This window comes from Eubalaena glacialis, chromosome 2, assembly GCF_028564815.1.
Source record: "Eubalaena glacialis isolate mEubGla1 chromosome 2, mEubGla1.1.hap2.+ XY, whole genome shotgun sequence".
Lineage (NCBI taxonomy): Eukaryota > Metazoa > Chordata > Mammalia > Artiodactyla > Balaenidae > Eubalaena > Eubalaena glacialis.
The window spans coordinates 167,920,418-167,943,199 of NC_083717.1; the positions used below are offsets into that span (position 1 = coordinate 167,920,418).

The following is a 22,782-nucleotide window of genomic DNA, read 5'->3' on the forward strand; positions in this document are numbered from 1 at the left end:
TCTGGCCAGGTCCTGTCATTTCCCTTTTTGAATTCCAGTTTTCTCAGGAGCCACCATCTGTTGAAGAGGTCATGGTGAGGGTTAGGTCCACTCTCCTGCACCACCCCCAGGCACCATGACCCTCTTCGAAGACGTCTTTTCCTATTTTACTTCCCACGGAGCCCAGTGCTGCCACTTTCCGGGGGGCTCACAGCTGCTCTGCTGGGTACAGGCTGGTGTGCTGTTCACAACCAGCCCTGCTTCCTCCTTCCTAGCAGGATCCAAGCACACTCTTGGTTATCATGGAGCTTGCTCTGGAGGAACCCTCCCATCTCCCCATCCCCTCTCATGGCGTTAATGAGGCAAGGACACCAGAGGCAACAGCAGGCTTTATTGGAGCCGGGGTGGAGGGACGTGGGCAAGCCCCAGGGGGAGCCAGGACCTTCCAAAGGCTGCACCTCCCACGTCCCCCAGACGCGTCCAGAGGGCCTGAGGAGCGTCGTGCCATCCCCACAACAGGTCCCCAGCCCCAGAGTTAGAGCTGGGCCTTCACAGCCAGACTGGAGGGTGGTGTCAGAGGCGCCACCTGGTGGTGTCGGAGACGCAGGCGGGAAGGAGTTGGCGGAGATCTGTGGAAGTTTGTCTTAGATGCCACACCCCAGTGACAGGGTGAGTCCTGAGAGGAAGAAGGCCCCCAAATCTGGGGAGGGAATTGTCTTTGGGGGTAACTACTTACCCCAGTTCTTCCGAGACCAGAAACATTTTGCTTCCGGCGAAAAGCTTGGGCAATCATTCCATGTGTTTTGTGGTTTCATTTCAAAAGGAGATGAAGTCACAGTGGGCAGTGGATCGAGTGGACCCTCAAGACTAAAATGCAAAATGGTAAACAGGACGAACGTCCGAGAAGGGAGTCCTCGTGGGTACAACTTTTCTTCAAGTGGCTTCAGCCTGGAGACTGAATGGCGGTCTCCCCTCAGACCCATGGGGCAGGTTTTCCTTTCTCTCCACATGGGTGGGCTAGCCAGGGAAGGGAGCTCTTTGTTTCCAAAATTTCTCTAAGTGGCAGAGCTGTGCCTTCCTCTCTCCCCCCATTCCTCTTTATCCTTATTTTCCTCCCCTCCTTTCCTTTTGCTCTCCAAAGTCTGTAATCACAAGATAAGGGGCATGGTCAGGAGGGGGGAATGGGTTGTCCTGTCCCATTCCCTCACCCCACCCCATGCCCACTACAGACTTCTTCCCTGCTTCCCCAGCCTCCCGACCCCCTGCAAAAGTAGCCTCTGGTGGAAGAGGCCCACTAGTTGCATGGTTAAGATGACCAGCCAGGGCAGTCCTGGTTTGGGACTAGTATCCTGAGATGAGTCTCCAGAGACATCCCGAGTGGGGCACATGGCAGATAATGAGTCACAAAATTTCACGGCTCAGCAGGTGGTCAGTAGCTCAGAGCTAATGCAAAGGAAGGCACCTTTTAACATGGTAGGTCCAAGTTCAAGTACAGGGTGTGCACTCAGCAGGTGACTGTTGACTGATGGGTGGAGGGGTTCAAGCTGCCTAACAGGCTGAGATCTCTCTTTCCCTCCCGCTCAGCACCGTCTAGGAAGGGTTTCTCCAGGATGTGGCTGGGGGACTCCGTAGGCCCTCCCTGGTCAGTGAAGAGACTTCTGAGGCCCAAGGGAGGGGCCTGACCAGGAAAGGCAAGCTGCCTTTCATTCTTTGCCCGAGAGCCGCTGATTAGAAGGGCCAGCTCTGGGTGGCAGGCAAAGAGAAGAGAGGAGATCCAGACCAGTCCAGCTGTTTCCATCACCTACTCCACCCCCTCCGGTTACCCCACCAGTTTGCTCCACTGGATGGTACTGAAAAAGGGGTGGGACTTGAGTTTGTTGACACCGCCTCCTCCAGCGCCCAGTCGCCCGGCGGGATCAAACTGCAGCAGCTGTGGAGAAAGGCCCAGTCAGCACTGGGCAGGCCTTCCCAGGCCCTCTGCTCCCTGCCAGCCCAGCCCACAGAACCCCCAGGGTTACCCTGGGGGACATTGGTGTTTGGCCACCAACATATAGAAATTTGTTGTCCCCATTAGCCTCCTGCACCCACATCAGACACCTAATACACTGGGCAGTTTGTTCACACACAGGGCTCTGTCCTCCCTTCTGTCCACCCTCAGGCCAAAGAAGCCACCTCCTCCGGGCCGGCCGCACCTCACCTCAGTCAGCAGGGAGGCTGCGGGGCGACTGAGCCACTCGGGCAGCTGGAGCTGGGTGTGGGGTTGGATTCCTGAGGGGTGGCTCTGGGACAGCGCCTGGGAAGACACACGGGGGCGAGTGTCTCTCCGTGTGGAGAGTCTGTACACTCCAGTGGCGGCCAGGATTTTATTTTTTTCCCCCTGTGTCACATCTCATGGAGGTGATGATGCTGCTGATCGTTGCCTTTTGCTTTGCATCTACTGCGTGTCAGGCTGTGGAAGATGCCTGAGACCCATTATCCATAATTCCCACAACAACCTTCAGAGTATTAGTACCCCCATTTTACAGACAAGAAGCAGGCTCAGAGAGATCAAGGGATTTGTGCTGAGTTCAGGGTTTGAACCCAGGTCCCCCTGGCTCCAAGCTTGCTAGAAACATCGGTCTTGGGTTGCAATCAGGGCAGGCACTCTATCAGGAATAGCACCGAAACTTGTCTCCTTACAGAAAAAAAATTTCCATGGGCGACTCATTTGACATGGCATGCTACTGTCAGGGCCAAGGCAGGGCTGTGGCGAGGGAAGAAGGCAGGACCTCTCTGTGCTCCAGAAGATTGCAGCTGGGGGGAGCAGAGAGGTCTGTCTGGAGGTCAGGAAGAGAGGCAAGAAGCGACCAGGAGGAAGGCCAGGAGCCCTGATCTGGAGAGGTGGTGGGAGGCCAAGAGGAGAGAACCACTCTGTGGGGCTGTGTGCAGCCAGGGCTCTCAAAGGCCCTGGCTACAGGACCAAACCAGGAGGGAGCCAGGAGGGACCGGTCAGATCTGGACTTCCGGTCACACTGCATCCACTCGGGCATTTCCTGCTCAAATGCAGTTTGGCCTCTCCCTGCTGCCTGACCTAACCAGCCCCAGGTGTGGCGTTGAGCTCACGAGGGAGGATGGGGGGCGGAGGCCACCATCCTGAGCAAGGGTGCTTGCCAGGGGAACTTTAAGCTCTGGGTTGACCCAGGCTGGACAGGGCAGCTGCCAGCCTGGGATGAAGGAGGCCCTCTCTCCGGTCTTCCAGCCAAAGTCTGGGGGTTATAGCTCTGAAGGGTGTGGATGCGGGGAGTGAGCAGCGGGGAGAGGAGGCTTGGGGGATGATCCAGTGGCCTTCTAAGTAAAAGGGCTGTGTCAAACTCCACCCTCCCTCCAGATCCAGACCCGGGCGCTCTCTTCCAGAAACCTTCCCTGATCATCCTGACTCAACTCTCACTGAGTTGACAGTCTCCCTAGCTATAGCCACTCATCTGGCAGCGGTGCAAAGTGTGGCCGTGGCCTGGGTGGGAGTGGCTTCCTTGGTGTCTCACGGCCTCGGCGGTGGAGGCGGGAGCTGTGCTGGCAGAACACTGGGCCCGACGGCCAGGTCTCGGGGACCCTGGCAGGCTCTGCCCCAACACCGACTGGCTGGACTCACCGCAGCCCCTCCTACATTCAATGACAGCCACCGGGCCCCACAGCCTGCCCACACACCGCTCACCGTTCCCGTCAGCAGTTCATACAGCAGAGACCCAAAGCTCCACCAGTCGCAGGCTTCGGTCAGCTCAGAAATCCCACCCACCTCTGAGGGAACAAGAACATACGTGTCTCAGTCTCGCCCGCCCAAGGAGGCGGGTCTCCCCTCCACTCACCCTACCCAGATGCCCCAGTTCCCTCCGTCATCCTCAGTCCCCTGGCTCAACCCACATAAAGACACCCAAGGGCTACCCCCTACCCCTTCCCTTCTTGCCTGGGGCGCTGTAGAGTTTGTCCAAAGCCTCCCTGCAGCACTGGGGCTCCACCTCTGACCACTGGCCGAAATACGTGAGCCGGATGTGGCCTTGTCATGCAGTGCATGCAGGGAGGAATAAAAGGGGACAAAAATTGCTATTAGTCATCTTGGAGCTGCAGGCGTGAGGCGGGGGACTCCAGCGCTTCTCCCAACAGCCACAAGGCAGGGGCCAGCGGTTGCGCTGGGCAGAAGCTCCCTAGGGCCCCCCCCGCCCCGAGGCCCCGAAACAACCTGGTCTTCACGGGAGCCTTGCCCTGAGCTCATCGAGGGAAAGGGTTTGTTTCCCAAGCTCAACCCTGGCCAACCAGGCTCAGCAGAGTCCTTCCTGAAAAGGCCGGGGAGGGGAGGCAAGGGAAGAAGCAGATAACCTCTGTATCCTCCTGACTTTGGGGAAATTTCCTTCTCTGTCTTGAGGCTTCGGGGGCCTCCCGCTGGAGGGGTGGGGTAGGGTGAGGGCCCACTCTTCTCCCCCTGGGCCCAGGGCTCCTACCTGCCTGGTCCAGGAGCAGGTTCCGGGGATTGAGGTCCCGGCACAGCACCCCCTGCTCGTGCAGCGCCTCCAGGGCCACCAGCATCTCGGCCGCCCACTGCCTCACCTGCTCCTCCCTCACACTCCAGGCGGCCCCACCGGTTGAGGGGCGGCTCTGACCTCTGCCTCGGCCACAGCCCCCCAGCACCCGGCCGGCCCCTGCGCGAACCCAAGGGAGCCCCCGAGGGGGCCCCGGATCAGAGCTCTGGCCGGGCCCCCGCCTGGCTTGCTGGTGCAGGTGGCCACCTGGGGCCTTTGGAAGGTCCCAGGAGCAGGAAGGGCTGGTCCCGGCTGAGGGTTCACCTTCAGCCTCTCTCTGGGGTCTGATGGCTGCGGCCCCCCTGGCCGGGGTAAGGCTCTGAGAAGTCCGGGGAGGCTCCAGGGGGATTCCGTCCTGCAGGCAGGTGTGGCCAGGCGGGAGGCGAGCTGGGGTCCCGAGGCTGAGGCGGGAGTTGAGCTGAGCCTTCATCCTCTCCAGGCTGGAGCCAGACCTAGTCCCAGACTGCTGGAGGCATGGCTGGGAGAGCAGGTGGGACCACAGAGTGCCTCCTGGGCGTGCAGAGGGTGCAGCAAGCATGGGGACGGGGAGTAAAAGAGCGTGGAGCCCAGGTCCCTGTCCCACTCCTGCCACCCCCCGCCCCCCATCTTGGGCACGGACCCTTTGCCTTCCAGGTCCTCACCTCTGCTCCCTCCCCTCCCTCAGCCTAGGAGGCCCTCTCCCCTCCTCTCCACCCACCTAAAGCAGCCCCAGCCTCACAACCTGGCACAAAATAGGTGCTTAACCCCTAAGGAGATGTAAATTATTCTTAATGTCCTTGGTCTAGGTGGTGGGTTCGCCAGTGTTCAATGTATTATAATTTTTTTTTAAGGGAGAAAAGTGTAATGAAGTTTAAGTAAGTAAAATAAAAACAAGGCCAGGCATGGACCTGCGATGACTGTATGTCATGACCCAGAGATGTGTACCTCATTTAAAAAAAATCATAGCTGATCAATAAATATCTGCTACGTGACCCAGTTCCTGTCCTTACAGCTTCAGCACCATCACCCCATGGGGCTACTCCGAGGGGTGGGAACAGACTAGAAAAGTGAAAAGAGCCAAGACTGGAGGAGAGGGTGACAAAGGGGACATCTGCATAAATGCCCTCTCACCCGCCCAAGATGTGAACATCCTCCCAGGACGTCCCCTGCCCCCCTGGCACCACACAGAAGCCCCCAGCAGCCATCATCCTCCAGGAAGGCTGGGTCCCCTGGTCTGTGCTGGGCATCTGGGTTCGGCAGTTTAAGAGGAGACAGGACGACATCCCAAAGGCCTGAGGAGCTGACAGGGCCCCCTCACCTTGCACATGCTCCAGGTGCAGGAAGATGGAGTCCTCGCTCACAAAATACCGCAGCAGCTTGGTCATGTAGGGGACGCCGTGTGGGATGATGGTCAGCCGCTCCCGGCTCACCGCGTGGCACCTGGACAGGCTCTGGGGAGGGAGCAGAGCAGGCAGATCAGCTGGGGACCGGCCAGAGGCTGCTCTGCTCTTCAGGGGCAACCAGATGAAGGGTGGGAGCCACCCTGGAGAGCAGCTGCCTCCCCCCAGTTCCTAACCTGACCCTCAACCCTCTTTCCACCTTGGAAGGCAGGCCCTCCCGTCTCTGGTCCAAGGATGAGGTGGTGTGTGTGTGCGTGCGCACGTGCGCATTTCTGGGAGGCAGGGTGCATGCTGGGGGCAGAACAAACAGCTGTTGGATTTGGAGGGAGTGTGGGTTTCCGATACGGCTTCTGGGTAGAGGTTCCCCAGGGGGTAGGGGTTTCCAAGAGCTCTGAGAAAGTCCAAAGGGGAATACAGAATGGCAGGGGGTTGGGCGGCACCTGCCTTCACCACGAAGGTCCCGCCAGTCGCTGGGTCCTGGACCAGCTGCACCTGCCGAGGTCCAGGAGGCACTAGTCAAGGCACATGCTAGTTTCCGGGACTCCACGGCCCCAGCCCCAGCCTCCCAGGGTCCTCCACCAAGGCTGGGCTGGGAGGCCAGGCTTTGGTAGTGCAGAGTGTACCCCCCCACCGCCAAACTGACATCGAACCTGTCCTGCTCATCCACCCTTGTTAGATCTGCAGGTCTTAGCTCAGGTACCACCTCCTCCAGGAAGCCTTCCCAACCCTCGCGTTAGGCTGGTGCTCCTAATCTGTCTCCAGTGCTCTCTGGGCTCACCCTATCACACTGTGTCTAATTTCCTGTCTCCCCGCTGGGCTGTGAGCTCTGAGAGGGCAGGGACCACATGTCCAGCTCTGTACTCCCAGAGGCCTGCATAGGACAGGGATGTAGTCGGTGCTTCCCACATGCATGGTGAGTGGTCCATCCTGTAGGGTCTGAGGGTGTCATGGCTGGAAGGGACCTCAGAGCCAGTCACCTTCTCTGATCTCTTATTTTACAGGTGAAGAAGCCAAGGCTCTGAGAATGTGGCCCCAGTGGTGCCTGAGACCATGTGGTCTTGGCATGCTCCTTTAGGTCTCATCCCCTGCCCCCCAGCCCCTTCTTTAAAATGGTCTTTCTTTCTGGAGGTTATCTTTGGAGGGCAGCCCACTCCTTCTCCTGTTGGTGTTGCTTGGAGGCAGTGGTCTGCCAATTGCTGGGCAGAGCCTTGTTTGGAGTTGGGCCCTAGGCTCATCTCCATGGTGGGCAGGGGTGGACCCCAGCCATAGGAGAGGACACGTCAGGGGAAGATTCAGCCCAGATGAGGGGCATGTGGGGGGCAAGACCAGCACCCTGGTGTTGTGACTTCTTAGCCATCAGCCTGCCCTGCACACGTTCCCCGTAGTGGCACATGGGAACCAGGCCCTGAGGCCAGGCCACTGGGCAGTGACGAAGGCTACAGCCTAGGATTGGGGTTCAGATCTTGGGTGAGCGAATTGATCTTCTCATCTACCAAACAGGAATTACAAATGCCCACCCTCCCTTATCACTGGTTTGTTGAGGCCACCAATGGGAAGGCCCTTGGAGAATGTAAAGGCAGTGGGAATGTCAGTTACCACATTTGCCAAGTCACATGGCCTCTGTGAACCTTGGTCTTCTTCACTGCAAAATGGGTCATAGCAGTACCTCCTTCAGAAGGCCATTAGGAGGATTCTATTAAAGCAAGCAACTCAAGTACAGCAGCAGCCTGTGCCTGCCACATAACATGCTCTCAGTAGTCTATAGTGACGATTATTAATATCATCACAGAGAAACCCCACACTGGCTATACAGCATTTACTCTGTGCTAAGGGCTTTATCTAGGTCATTTAGTTTTATTCTCCAGCCCTACCAGGTGAGCATTACTAGTGACTCATTTTACTGATGAAGAAATTGAGGTTCAGAGAGGTTATGTTGCCTACGGTCCCCCTGCTAAAAAGTGGTAGAGCCAAGATGTGAATCCGGACAGGCTGATCCCGGAGCCCTGGAGACATAACTGCAAATAGGGGCACAGCCAGGTGACCTGGCGCATGCCTTCCCCTCTGGGCCTCAGTTTCCCCATCGTCAGTGAGATGAAGGTGGCGGACTCTGAGCACAGGGGCAGCAGGAGTGAGGCATCCCTTCTGACCACTAGAGGTCTCTCCTCCAACAGCCAGAGACGGAGTCCAGCCTAGTCCCGGCTCCTTGGCCAAATTTACGCAAAGCTTGAAAAAGAGAGAAAGAGAACTCTGGGGTCATTTAGGATAATACAGTTTCCCACAAGTGCTGACACCCCGGATAATTCCCCACTGCCACTTGCCAAGTGGGATTCCCCTCCACCTTGTCTTGTCTTGGGCAAGTCTTCTCGTTTACAGGGTACAAAAAAACAGCAGTGAAGGTCGGGGAGGCCAGAAATAAAACTTGATCAGTACATTGAAACAAGTGTGTTAAAAAAGGGAAGAAAAAAATATATATATACACACACATCTATCAAGAAAGAATTAGACCAAACCATTCACAGTGATTATCTTGGAATTAGATAGGATGGTGGGGAATTTTTTTTTCTTTTCTGTTCTAAACTCCTTTCTCTTTCATGATATTTCAAAAGGGTAGAAAAGGGGGCATTTTCCCATTAAACCAAGCAAATAAAAAAATCCCCTTCCTCTTTTGCTCTGTGCTATAGAGCACTAGTTTGTCCCTTGACCTCTATGAACCTCAGTTACATTCTCTGTAAGACAATGATTAAAATGCAGCACTGTCCAGGGACTTCCCTGGTGGTCCAGTGGGTAAGAAAGACTCGGCGCTCCCAATGCAGGGGGCCTGGGTTCGATCCCTGGTCGGGGAACTAGATCCCACATGCATGCCACAACTAAGAGTCCGCATGCCACAACTAAAAGGTCGCACACGCCACAACTAAGAAGTCCACATGCCGCAACTAAGACCTGGCACAGCCAAAATAAATAAATACATAAATACCTTTAAAAAAATGCAGCACTGTCCAGTAGGACTTTCTGCCATGATGGAAATATTATATATCTGCACTGTCCATTAGAAGCCATTAGCCACATGTGGCTATCAAGCCCTTGAAAGGTGGCTGATGCCACTGAGAAATAGAATACTTAATTTTAATTTATTTTAATTAAAATAGTCTTATGTGGCTGGTGACTGCTGTATCGGGCTGCACAGTATAACCCTTTTTCTCCCCAGGGTGACCGAGCGGGTTTAATGCAACAGCTTGGCAAACTAGAATGGGCCTTAACGAATGTCAGGTGAGTATTGCTATCAGGAAGGTGGAAGGCAGTTCTGGTGAAGGGTGCCTGCCCTCATCTTTTTAAAAAGGGAAATCTCGGGCTTCCCTGGTGGTGCAGTGGTTAAGAATCCACCTGCCAATGCAAGGGACACGGGTTCGAGCCCTGGTCCGGGAAGATCCCACATGCCGCGGAGCAACTAAGCTTGTGCGCCACAACTACTGAGCCTGAGCTCTAGAGCCTTCAAGCCACAGCTACTGAAGCCTGCGTGCCTAGAGCCCGTGCTCCGCAACACGAGAAGCCACCGCAATGAGAAGCCCGTGCATAGCAACGAAGACCCAACGCAGCCATAAATAAATAAATAAATAAATAAATTTTAAAAAATAAAAAGGGAAATCTCTTTTTTAAAAATAAAACCCACTGAGTTCTCGGGATTCGGGGACATTGAAAGCTTTGGTGAAACACATTAACCCTTTCTTTTAAAATGTCCACAGTATCAAGGCCAGGAGGACTCCTCCTGGAGCAAACAAATCCAGAAGTTTCAAGCAGGTTCTCAAGCACTAAGGTCCACAGGGGCTGGGCATGTGAGCCAATGGGCAGGATGAGAAAGGGGCAGACGGAGGGCAGGTGCCCCATTAAATCGGGCAGCCCGTCCTCTGCTCCGGCTGACATGAATGTGAGCCAGCATTTCCAGATCTTCTGATTTCTCAGGATAAGTAGGAAATCTGGACTTCTCTATGAAACCTGCCAATTTTTAAATGCTGATAACTAACAATAATTCAAAAAACACCCCTGTGTTTGAGCCAAAAACACAGAAGTGACTTGGCTGGTCTTCTCTTTCTTCCCCATCCCTGACTCAGGGCCTGGCTCCTGGACAAAGCTCAGCAAATAGGCAGCATTGTCTCCCAAGCCCCCCAGGCTTCCCAAGAGCAGACCCTGGCTCTTCTGGCCAGCTGCCTGCCTAGTCCTTGATCCACCCTCCTTGCTGTTCCCTGCCACCCCCTACCCCTGCCAGTATCTCTTCGGCCCCGAGGGACCCCCCGCTCCCCAGCCCCTTTAACCCTCACAATGGGGTGTTTCTGGGGGCACTCAAGGCTTCCTGAGCGGGGCCCTCTGCTCCCCCCGAGTCTGCGAGCTGCTGCAGGCTGGCACTGCCCTCCCACCTGCCTGCCCAGATCTGCCTGGGCAGAGCTGTAGTATGGAATGTGGTGATACTCATCCAGGCCTGGCTGCAGGGACCTGGGCCCAGTGGCCCCAACACCTCTCCTAATTTGGGGAGATTGGTGTTCCTGGCTTGGGAATGACTCAGAAAAAGGAAGCAGGATTTTAGGAGGGAGGTGGAGTAGGTAAATTGAGTGCCCAAGAAAGTATATAAAAAGAAAGAAAAGAGGGCACTCTCAAGACAGAATGGCTGGGCTTGGCCTGAATTTCTAATTCTCATATGCACAGGCCTCAGAATATGGGATTCCAAAAATGCTTTGCACATGTGTGTCCAGGGTTAAATTCAAATTCGGGGAATTCTGTCACAGACCTCCCTCTTGGAGATTCACTGTGTACGTCTGCATCCTAAAAGCTTGAAACTTCCTATACTTAAAAAACTGAAGTAATGTAACTTTAACTCACTGTTTCCAAAACTTATTTGACCCAGAACCCCTCTCTCCAAAACACCACTGGTTCGGTGGGATCTCACACGGGGAAACAGTGGTGGCTGTCACCTCCTCGGCCTGCCCGTGGGAGCGGCCGAGCCACGTGGACCCGCGCAGTGGGAGGGAAGGGCTGGGCAGACGGAAGCTGGCTGGGCCTTGGCTGACAGACTGGGGCCTGTTCCAGGGACCTGGGAGCAGCAGCTGAAGGAAGGCCGGGATGGGAAGCCTGCTCGCCGACACGCTCTCGTCATTCGCCTTCACGGCCATCAAACTTGTATCAGATGCTTTAGCGTGTGCCAGGCCTTTCCCCCGAATCCTTTCACTTTAGTTCCCACATCACGCTGGGTGGGGGGGGTGGGAGGATCCTTACCCCACTTCCAGATGAGGAAACCAGCGCCCAGACAGGGAAAGGAGCTCGCCTGTGGCCATGCGGTGCCAGCCCAGCCGGCATTTCACCCTCGGCATGTCGGGGAGCACACACCGGTCCCCTTTTCTCTGCGGGCTCCCAGACCCGTCCAAATCCCCCGTGAGTGTTTTAAATTACAGGTGCCTGGGCTCAACACTAGAAATTCTGACTCAGTGGGTTTGGGATGGGGCCCGGGCATCTGGATTTTTAAGAAGCTCCCCCAGGGGATTCTGATAAACAGCCAGTTTGAGGAAAAAAAATGCTTTAGCAAATATTCAGGTATCCCTGGGCTGGGGCAGAGAGTGATCAAATATTGGGTCAAATCTCATTTGACCCAACTTGTCTGTCCTTCTGATGAGTGTCCCAGGTTCAGGTTTGGCTGTCAGCTCCTATCTTCCTGGCTGCCCTGAATTAAGGGAAAAGATCTTAGATGGGGTCAGGATGGGGGGTGGCCGGAGGAGCCAGGAGAGAAAGGGCAGAGCTGCCAAGGCCCTGGACAAGGCACCAGCCCGCTTCGACCGTCCGCAGAACAGGTTTCTGGAGATAAGCACACTCCCGCCGCAGGAACCTCTGGGCTGTGCTAGGTGGGGAGACTCCTGGCTGCAACCCTGGAGAAGTGGAAGTGGGGCAGGCAGGGCAGCGCGGGCTGGCTGGGCGCCCCTGTGGCTTCTGTCTTGAATCGCTGAGGGAGTGGCTTTCTGCGTCTGAGCTGGCGGGCTGTGGAGAGGAGCTGCGCGCCTCTGCTTTTTCCTCACATTTTCCTTTCCAGGGCTGACTGGTGCGGGCTGGGGTGGAGGAAGGGTGGGGGACCGCCGCAGCCGCTCTCCTCCCCTTGGACCCTCTGACCCCTTTCCAACACCTGCCCCTCCCAGTTATACACAACACCTCCCCCCACACCTCGGGCGGTGCTCACTCACCTTCTCGATGACCGCGACCACCTTGCAGCCCCTCAGCTGCTCTAGGGCAGAGCTCAGTGTGCGGATGGGCCGCAGCCTCAGGCTGCTAAAACCCTGCAGAGGCAGGAGAGAGCCACGTAGCGGCCTCAGGGTGAATCCTCCTCAGCCACGGCCTTCTCACCAGGCAGTGGGCAGGGCCCCGGCTGCCAGGAGAGCAGTGGCCACAGAGGGCAGGACCGGGGTACAGGCAGGGCCCACCTCACAGGGACAGACTGAGCAGAGAAGTTGGCCTTGGTCCAGGGTGGCCAGGCCACTCTCTCAGCTCGGTCCCCACCTAGCCCTCCTCCCAGGCCCAGGGAGTTCTCAGGGCTTCAGAAACCCCCTCTCAAAAGCCCCGTCCACAGGAGGCAGATGCTCCCGGGGAGGGGGGAAATAACCTGGGAACATGTGCATCTTGGGGAACACGCCTCGAAGACCAAGGCATGTGGCCCAGGCACCTGCTTCGGGGGAAGCAGCTTACAAGGCGCAGCAAGCCTAGAAGGGGTGTGTATGTGCACACCTGTGGGCTTGAGAAGTGTGCGTGCATTTTCAACCCTTTCTGAGTGCCCACTGGGTCAAGAAAAGCCGTATGGGGAGAGGACTTTTGCACATTTATATATGCACATATTCATGTGTGTGTATATGCACGTGGGTATTTGTGTCTGCTCCGAATACTCACTGCAGCCCAGCCAAACACAGAGAGATCTGGGAGCCTGAGTGTGCACATAGGTGAGCACGTGTACAGGCCATGCGTGAGGGTGGGGAGGTGTGTGTGTGTGTGTGTGTGTGTGCTCTGTGAGGGCGTAAGACTGGACTGGAAATGATTCACTAAGCGTCTGAAAATGAATGAATTATGGAGAGTGTGGGATAGAGAGGAAGCCAGGAGGAGGAGGGCAGGAAGGAAGCCCTGGCACACACACCAGCCGACCTGTGCTCTCCACCGTCTGCCTGCCGCCTGGGATGGCAGGCGACAGCTCCCTGGCCTGTGGGGTGAGGGCCTCAGCTCTCTCCCCTCAGAGCCCTCAGGCCTTTGGGGTCTCCTTACCGTGCCAGAGCTGGCTCCACTGCCCAGCGTCCTCTGCAGGTGGCAATTAAAGATCTCCTCCGCCCGCCGCAGGTACTTGGTAATTTTCAGCTTTACAGCCTCACATCTCTCCTTGTTGGGGTCGACTGTGGGGAGAAGGGGTCCTCTCCTTGGGAGGATGCTGGGGTTTGGGCTCCCATTGCCCGCCCTCTGCCCTCCATAGGAGGTAGTGACTATTTCTGATGCTGGTCAGTGGATTCTGACCCCACATCTGTTCTTGGGTCCTCCTCTGGATGGGAGACCAGCAGGGGAGGAGGAGGAGGGATGGTGGCAGGAGAGGTTGGGAACCACAGTCGCCACTCAGCCTACAGCACTTTACATTTGGCACCTACTACCTCGCTGGCCACCATCACACCCTGGGAAGGGACGGAGTGTGGATTTCCATGTCCGTTTTTCAGAGTAGGAGACAGAAGCCCCCAGAGAACACATGTTCCTCTATCTCTGATGCCCAGTGTGAAAGAGGCCAGAATGGGGATCAGGACTGGAGGGTAAAGGAAGTCACTGGACAGGCATGAAGCCCAGGTGTTGAGAGGTCTCATCGGCGGGAGGGTAGGAAGCGTGAATTGGGGCCTGACTCCTACCCCCGGCCTGGCCACCAAGGCCCTCAGGGGTCTCCAAGTGGCCTCAGGGCCAGCCTCTCTCCCTACTTGGAAATGCCTCCCTTTTCCCTGAACAGGCCTCCCCTCTCACCTCCAGGCCTGTGCGGTTCTCTCTTTGGAGCCCCACCCAGCCCTTCAACTGGACAACATACCCACCATTCTTCAGTACTCAGATTAGGGTTTTGACTTCTAGAAAATGCCCTATGCCAGCCTAGTCTGGCCTCAGTTTCCCTCTTCCCTCCCTTCACTTCCTCCTCATTGTTCTTGCCACCTGGGACTATAATAGTCCATCATCAGCTCATCAATCTCCGCCCGTTAGAATGCAAGCCCACAGAGGGCAGGACCCCAGCCCAGCTCCAGGGGCAGGCAAGCTTAGTGAGCCAAGTGCACAGCCTCTGGAGCCCACACTGTTCAAACCCCAGCTTTGCCACTTGAGAGCTGTGGAGTCTTAAGCAAGCTATTTAACTGCCCTGTGCCTCAGTTTCCTCATCTGGAAAACAGGAATAAAAATCATTCTTATATATTTGGAAGTACAGGCAAGAACATATACAGTGGTTTGTATTACTGTGAATGGGAAATGAGTTGATACAGGTAAAGCCCTTAGACCAGCGCCTGGTGTATAGGAACTGTTCGATAAATGAGAGCTGTTATTATTGTCCTTTGCAGAGGCCCTGCAGGGCCCACACAGAGAGCCCTGCTCACCCAGCTCAGATGGACAGATGGCGGGATGAGCCCTTCACCACGGGCCTCCATCCCTGCCCAGCCCCAGCCTCACCGTTTACGCCTCGGAGCAGAACGTCCACGCCATTCTGGTAGTGGTTGAAGGCTGCCTCGTAGTCCTCACTGACATCACGCTCCAGGGCCAGCCGGATCTGTGTGGCTGCATCCACCAGGTAGTCGCGCTTGGTCATGTCAGGTGCCCCCAGAGTGACCCGGTTGCGAATCTGCTCCAGGTACACTAGGGCCTGGGACCGCACTCATGAGCAGGGCTCGGGGTCCAGGCCAGGGCCAGGGGGACACTCACAGGCCACCAGGCTCATGGCTGCCCTGGAGCAGGGACCTGGAATGAGCAGAGGCATTAGGGAGAATCCAGCTGGGAGTAACACCCCATCTGCACCCTGGTTTCCTCCACTGAGTATTGGGAAGACTAATACTCACGTCCAAGGGCTGGAGGGATCAGAGCTAATGTGGGTAATATCCCTCACTGAGTCAGATCTTTCCTAAGTGGTGGTAATAACAGAATAATAACATGCTTTGGGCTCTGGGGTTTTGGTTTTCAATTCAAATTCAGTTCAACAAGTATTTCTTGAGCACTTACTATGTGTCGAGCACTGGAGAGAGCTGAGGATATGCCTGCAAAGGGCCTCTATACACATTAAACATGGAGGTCACACACTCTGAGGCTGAAGCCAGAGCCCGGGGCCCAAAGGCCATTCCTTATACTGTTCCCTCCATCCTGCCTGTTCTCCCCTCCCTGCTCCTCCCATGGGAATCTCATTTATCCTTCAAGGTTCGGCTCCACGGCACCTCCTCGAACGGGATGGATTGCCCCTGCTTTATTTCATTTCCCTAGGTCCTGAGGTCAGTGTGGCCAGGGAGTGAGGACCCCCAAGGAGCCAGGCAGAGAGCCGGGCACAGGGCTTGGCCTTAAAGCCTGCGGGCAAATGAAATGACTGAGTGGCAGATTCAGTGCCACTCTGGGTGGAGTTAGAGGAATGAGGTCAGAGCCCAACCAGCCCTAGGGAGGGGATGCCTCTGGCCTCCTGGCTCTGTCTCTGAGAAGGCCAGGAGGCCACGTGGCCGCCAAGGACCGTACAGCAGCCCCTCCCTGAGCAGTGTGTGATACAAGTGGCCAAAGGGGTAACAGCAGTGTCTTCAGGAAAGGAAAGGGCTCAGAGAGAGGCCAGCAGAGCTGCCTTTGCCCCTCACTGCAGCCTCTGCACCTTCGCTCTCTCAGGCCCCATTGGGAAGGGGCAGGGCCCAAATTGCCAACTCCAGGTCATTTCTGCCTCTGTGGAGAGAGGGAGGAGAGAACAGGATGGGGAGTGGGGCGGGGAGGAAAACCCACATCGTGAAGCCAGCAGGGAGCTGAACCCTGGCCAGGATGCGGCCAGGAGGTGGAGGGAGAGGGGAAGGGAAGCCGCACCCTCCCCACTCGGCCCAGTCACCAGGGACGTGCCGCTCTGAGTCCTGTGCTCAGAGGCACCAAGGCAGACAGGGCGGGCTGCTCTGTATCAGGGCCTGGCTTCCGGGGCCACACGCGGGGCCGGGTCCTTCCGGGCAGAACCGCATAGCCGCGCCTGGACCCAGAAAGCGCGGCGTCCAACCCTCGAGTCCCCGGCACGCAAGGTGCACCGCCCCTCGGGGGTCGCCGAGGAAGGCGGGCTGGAGGAGTGAGAAGAGGGGGCATCCTCTCCTGGGGGAGGGGGGATGGAGGAGGAGCCGGGCAAACACCGTACCTGCCCGAGCCAGGAGCTCGGTCCTCGCGGCCAGACCCAGCCCTGCCGCCACTGCCCCTTCGCCCCCGCGGGGGACCTTGCACCGTGGGCGGCTGCTTTCAGCCCTCCACCCAGGTGCAGGGGTCTGGCCGGATGCAGCTCGGCCATTGGTTGCAGATGAGCTCATCCTCTATCCGTTAGAATAAACCACCAATCAGCGCCCGGCTCGACTTCTGCGGGGCCCTTAAAGCAGAAGCGCCCGCAAAGCGGAGCGCTGGGGGAGGGGGGAGGGGGGAGGGGGGAGGGGGGAGGGGGGAGGGGGGAGGGGGGAGGGGGGAGGGGGAGGGGAAGGGATTTGGGGTGGGGGTAAAAGCTGCGGAAAGAGGAGGTCCAGAATCTCTCAGGGATGCGGAAGGAGTTGCTTCAGAAATCTAGGCCGACTAAAGGCACACATGCAGCTTCCAGGACTTTTCTCATCCATTACTTCATTCATTTATTCAACTATTTAAATATTATGTATTGAGAGACTACTGTGTGGGAGGAGCTAGATGCCAAGATACCGCGACGGAGGGGACAGTCTCTGCTCATGTCTTCATGGGGTTTACAGTCTAGGGAGGGATACAGGGATTAAAGAACTAAAGAATACAGTTGATATTTCATTCCAGTTGTGATCAGAGTTGTGAGAGAGAAGCACCACAGGGGCCATGAGACAGCAAGGGGAGTGACCTAGTCTGGGGGTGAGAAGACTTTCGGGAGGGGGTGATATCTGAACTGGGCACACAGACCTCACCTGCACCCTAATGCTGCCTGTACTCACACTATTCTTCCCTAGTGCACTTGCTCTCTTCTAGATACCTTATCATTCCATTCCCTTCTAATTCCCAACACCTCCTCCCCCTCACTCAGCCAAAGACCATGCTTCTTCCATCCCTTGAAAATTTAGGAACACAGACTCCTACCCTGCCTGCTGTCTGCCTGCTGGCCAGGTCTGCACCCACATACCGTCTTCCTATCTCTTTCCATAGATGACCTGTCTGAGCCCCATCAAAGGCCAACCTTCCCCTTGGGATCAATCTTGTCCCGTCACCTACTCAAGGAACCCCCTCCGGCAATTCTCCCCTTTCTCTCCTACATCATTAATTTTTGGCTCCTACTGCATCGTTCATTCCTATCTGAAACAAACATCATGCTCATTCTCCCATCTTGAAAACAAAACAAAAAACACTCTTGGCCTCACTTCTCCCCTATCTACCACCCCAGGTTTGCAGCAAAACTCCTCAAAAGAGATGTCTCTACTGTCTCCAGTTTCTCTTCTCCCACTCTTTCTTGAACCCGCTCTGATGAAGCTTTCTTCCCTGACATCGCTCTGAAATAGCTCTTGGTCAACCAGGAGCTCCATGACCTCCTGGTTGCTAAACTCAATGGTCATTTCTTAGTCCTCATCTTACTTGACCTCTTAGGAGCATCTGACCCAGGTGATCACAGCCTACTGTCCATGTACTTTCTCCCCAGGCTTCCAGGACCCATACTCTCTGTTGCCTCCCTCTCACCAGCAGCCCCTTCTCTGTCCCCTGTGATGGCTTCTTCTCTTCCAGATTTTCGAGTGTCCCAGTTTTGGGCATCTTCCTTCTCTCTGTCCTTACTCACTTGATGAGGGATTGTACCTAGTCTCATGATTTTAAGTAGTATTCTTCCATATATTGATGATTCTGTATATCTATTTACAGATATCTTATATTTTCTGTATCCCTTAGCTCTCACCTCTCTACCAGACTTAAATATTTAATAGTCTAATAAAACACCTCAAATTCAAAGAGTCCAGAACCTTGGAAAAATTATGTTGAATGAAAGAAGTCAGACACAAAAGGCTACATACTGTATGATTCCATCTATATATAATTTCCAAAATAGGCAAATTCATAGAGACAGAAAGTAGATGTCTGGGGGGTGGGGTGGAGAGTGGATAAAGGGTATGTGTTTCTTTTGGGGGGTCAACAAATGTTCTGGAATTAGATAGTGTGATGGTTGCACAACTCATGAATATTCTAAGAACCATCGAAGTCACATTTTAAAGAGGTGAATTTTATGATATGTGAATTTTATCTCAATAAAAAAATTATCATAATGAAAAAGAAAAAAAAAACTGAACTCTTGATCCTCCCCCACCTGAAACCTTCTCCACCTAAAGCCTCTTCCACTCTTCCAGCTCCATCCTTCCCATTGCTCAGGCCAAAATTTTGGAGCCATCCTGGCTTCTCTTATTTTCTCACACTCCACATCTAATCCATTAGAATATCATCATGGTTTTTCCTTCAGAATGTATCCAGAATCTCAGCACTTCTCACCACCTCCACTGCTGTGACTCTTGTAGGAGCATCTTCATCTCATACCTGATTTATTGTAGGTGATTCCTCCTGTCTTCCTGTTTCTACCATTGCCACCCTAAAGGTGGTTCTCACCACTGCATCAGGGGGATCCTTTCAAAGCGCAGTCAGATTCTGTCCTTCTTCTGTTCAAAAGTCTGCAAGGGCTCCCATCTTAGTCCAAGAAAAACTCAAAGGCCCTGCTATGACCTCTAAGGCCCTCACAGTCACCCTCCTCCACTATTTCTCCAGCTTCATCCCTTACCAGGTTCACTCACTCAGCTTCAGTCCTGGAACTTTCTCACTGCTTCTAGAACCCTCATGGCAATTCCCACCCCAGGGCCTTTGCCCCACTGCTGCCCTCTGCCTGGAACAGTCTGCTTTTGGATACCTACCTAGTAAACTCTGCCCCTGCTTTGAGTCGTTGCCCTGATGTCATGAGAGACCTACTCTGACTACACCCTCCCAACATCTCCATTTCTCCCTTGCCCTGCTCTGCTTCTTTTCTGTTGTACTCAAGACTATTGGCATGCTATCTAGTTTACTTATTTATTTTATACGTTTCTTTTCTTTCCTCCCCCCAGTGTAAGATCCACATGGGCAATGCCTTTATCTGCTTTGTATCCCAGATGTATCCCAGATGTATCCCAAGTGCCTAGAACAACATCTGGCACATAGCATTGCTCAATCAATATTGGCTGGATGAGTGAATGAGCTCTAAAGAATGAGAATTAACCAGGAAAACTGTTTGAAGAGGACAGTGGAGGAGAATGTTCTGGGTAAAGAAACAGCATATATAAATGCCTTAACAAATTAAGGGAGAAAAACAACATTTACACATCAAACAGATGACATAAAAACAGTTGATAAAATTTAACACTCATTCATGATAAGGACAAACTCTTTACTTAACAAGTTCTAAACAAACTCATGCACTTACTTCTAAACTTGATAAAGGGTTATCTACCAGAAACTTAGAGCAAACACCATGTGTAACGGTGGAGCATGAGAAGCATTCCCACAGTCCAGCTGTTCTTCTGGCATATGGAAGGATCACACTTCTCTTCCCCTTTGGAAGTTAGGCTTGGCCATGGGACTTGCTTTGAAATGTCAGTGGACAGAACAGCAGTTACTTCAGGGTGGAAGCTTCAAAAGCCAGTACATAATTCCTCCTGCCATAGTGATTGTGGAAGCACACGTCCATGTGCTTAGCCTCCATCAGCCTGAGTCTCTGAGAAATAACAATAAGGAACCCCTCCCAGACCCATGACTTGTGTTGAATATGAGGTGTAAGTGAGAAATAAATTTTGATTGTGTTGAGCCACTAGATTTTGGGACTGTTTGTTACTGCAGCAAACCTTGACCTACCTTGAATGATACCCCAGTGCAGTCAGAAATAAGCCAAGATCTCTACTCGTCAACGATATACTGGAAGTTACAACTAACACGATAAGAAATTAAAAACAAAGAAGAGAATAAAGACGCAGATGAATAGAACTGACTTGGGGACACGGGGTGGGGGGAAGGGGAAGCTGGGAGGTAGTGAGAGAGTAGCAATGACATATATTCACTACCAAATGTAAAATAGATAGCTAGTGGGAAGCTGCTGCATAGCACAGGGAGATCAGCTCGGTGCTTTGCGACCACCTAGAGGGGTGGGATAGGGAGGCTCAAGAGGGAGGGGATATGGGGATATATGTATGCATATAGCTGATTCACTTTGTTGTACAGCAGAGACTAACACAACATTGTAAAGCAATTATACTCCAATAAAGATGTAAACAAACAAGACAAAACAAAAAAAAGAAGAGGTTTAAAGATTGGAAAGGAAGGGACCAAATTGCCATTATTTGTGATAATGTGATTACCCACCTAGAAAACCCAGAGCAACAATTAGTGAGTTAGAACAGTTCAATATTTACAAATCAAGAGAGCTTTTCTATATATCAACAATAACAATTTGAAAATGTAATAATAATTTTAAAATCCCATTCATCACAGCAACAAAAACTATGAAATACTTACAAATAAACTAATCAGAAGTGTATAAGACCTTCATGGAGGAAATAATAAAATTGAAAGTCACAAAAAATGGAGAGACGTGCTGTGTTCAATAATGGAATGACTATCGTTGTAAAGATGTCGATTCTCTCCAAAATAATTTAAAACTTCAATGCAATCTCAATCAAAATACTAAAAGGACTCTGTAGTACTTGACAGGATGCTTCTAAAATCCATATGTTTATTCATTCCCTTAACAAAAACTTATGGAGGGTCTACTATGGGCCTAACCCTGTTCTAGATAGTAAGGAGACGGTGGTAAATAAAACAAAACAAAACGCCTTCCTGGAGCTCTTTTTCTAATGGAGAAAAACAGTAGTAAACACACAGACATACAGATACATAATATCTCATGATGATTTTACACAGTATATGAAAATGTGCAACAATAGCCCCTTGGAAAAAAACAAATGGTGGGGGTTAGGATCTCACCTTACCAGATCTAAAGAGTTATTATAAAGCTGCAATTTTTAAAAGAGGTGACGTTGGTACGCATAAATAGGTAAGAATAGACTAGAGTCCCCCCCCCAAAAAAAAAATTCATGCATCTAGGGGATTTCACTTAAGATAAAGAAGGCATTTCGAACCAGTGGGGTAAGGATGAATTCTTCATGAGAGGTGTTGGGAAAATTGACTTAAGGAAAAAAAATTGATCTCTTCCTCATACCTTATACAAAAATAAATTCAAGTTTAAAATTCTAAATTTAAAAAAAGAGAACAACCTCAAAATTTTAGAAGAAAGTATCAAAGAATATCAGCATGTTCTTCAGGTAGAAATCACCTTTTAAATATTCCTGGTGGGGAGGGATATGTGAATTAGTATATTTTGGAGGGTGATTTATCAGAACTATTTAAAATGGAAATACACATAATCTATGACCTATCAATTCCACTTCTAGACATTTAATCTAAAAAAAAAAAAACACTTGCAAGATACGTAAGGATATATATGGATATTCACTGCAACATTGCCTGTAATATTAAAAAATTGGAAAAAATTCCAAATTTAATATCTTGTGAAATATCAATGTAGAAATGAATTAATAAAATGTGGTATGTTCATATATTGAATTATTATTATTATTCAGCTTTTTTTAAAAATTTTTTTTATTTTTTTATTTTTTATTTTTTTAATGCTATTCTTGTCTGCTTACATTCTTTTTATGTATGTATGTATGTATGTATGTATGGCTGTGTTGGGTCTTCGTTTCTGTGCGAGGGCTTTCTCCAGTTGCAGCAAGCGGGGGCCACTCTTCATCGCGGTGCGCGGGCCTCTCACTATCGCGGCCTCTCTTGTTGCGGAGCACAGGCTCCAGACGCGCAGGCTCAGTAGTTGTGGCTCACGGGCCGAGTTGCTCCGCGGCATGTGGGATCTTCCCAGACCAGGGCTCGAACCCGCGTCCCCTGCATTGGCAGGCAGATTCTCAACCACTGCGCCACCAGGGAAGCCCTATTCAGCATTTTAAAGGAATGAAACAGAACTAAATCTATGTGTACGAACACGCAAGATCTGAAAAACATATTGCTGAGTAAAGACAGTCAGTTCCTAAGAGCTACCTGCCATATGATGCTATTTATATTTATATATATTTTTATTTATGTATTTATTTTTTATAAATTTATTTATTTATTTATTTATTTTTGGCTGCATTGGGTCTTCGTTGCTGCGTGTGGTCTTTCTCTAGTTGCGGCGATCGGGGGCTACTCTTCGTTGTAGTGCGCAGGCTTCTCATTGCGGTGGCTTCTCTTGTTGTGGAGCACGGGCTCTAGGTGGGCGGGCTTCAGTAGCTGTGGTGCATGGGCTCAGTAGTTGTGGTTCACGGGCTCTAGAGCGCAGGCTCGGTAGTTGTGGCGCAGGGCTTAGTTGCTCCGCGGCATGTGGGATCCTCCTGGAACAGGGATTGAACCCATGTCCCCTGCATTGGCGGGCGGGTTCTTAACCACTGTGCCACCAGGAAAGTCCTATATTTTTAATATTTATTTTTTATTTATTTATTTTATTTTTTTGGTTACGTGGGGTCTTAGTTGCGGCATGCAGGCTCTTCTTTGTGGCGCACAGGCTTCTCTCTAGTTGTGACACGCAGGCTCCAGAGCTT

At 52.6% G+C, this 22,782-nt stretch overlaps 1 protein-coding gene across 3 annotated transcripts; it reads right to left on the minus strand.

Annotated features, from left to right (window-relative positions):
• Nucleotides 1-351: 351 nt before the first annotated feature.
• On the minus strand, nucleotides 352-16,355 carry RPS6KL1 (ribosomal protein S6 kinase like 1). 3 transcript variants are annotated; one of them, XM_061181066.1, is made up of 13 exons: nucleotides 16,284-16,355; nucleotides 15,768-15,835; nucleotides 14,600-14,884; nucleotides 13,187-13,311; nucleotides 12,124-12,216; nucleotides 6,353-6,400; nucleotides 5,827-5,959; nucleotides 4,452-5,039; nucleotides 3,920-4,009; nucleotides 3,671-3,753; nucleotides 2,177-2,272; nucleotides 716-1,909; nucleotides 352-608 (listed from the first exon to the last, which is right to left on the minus strand). In XM_061181066.1, exons 3-12 carry the CDS (start codon nucleotides 14,733-14,735, stop codon nucleotides 1,799-1,801), a joined length of 1,503 nt encoding a protein of 500 aa, XP_061037049.1. In that variant the 5' UTR covers nucleotides 14,736-14,884; nucleotides 15,768-15,835; nucleotides 16,284-16,355; the 3' UTR covers nucleotides 352-608; nucleotides 716-1,798. The 3 variants fall into 3 exon arrangements, with proteins under 3 accessions (XP_061037049.1, XP_061037050.1, XP_061037051.1); XM_061181067.1 differs by lacking the exons at nucleotides 15,768-15,835; nucleotides 16,284-16,355 and adding an exon at nucleotides 15,143-15,644; XM_061181068.1 differs by lacking the exons at nucleotides 12,124-12,216; nucleotides 13,187-13,311; nucleotides 14,600-14,884; nucleotides 15,768-15,835; nucleotides 16,284-16,355 and adding an exon at nucleotides 11,171-11,574.
• Between the last annotated feature and the right edge of the window lie 6,427 nt (nucleotides 16,356-22,782).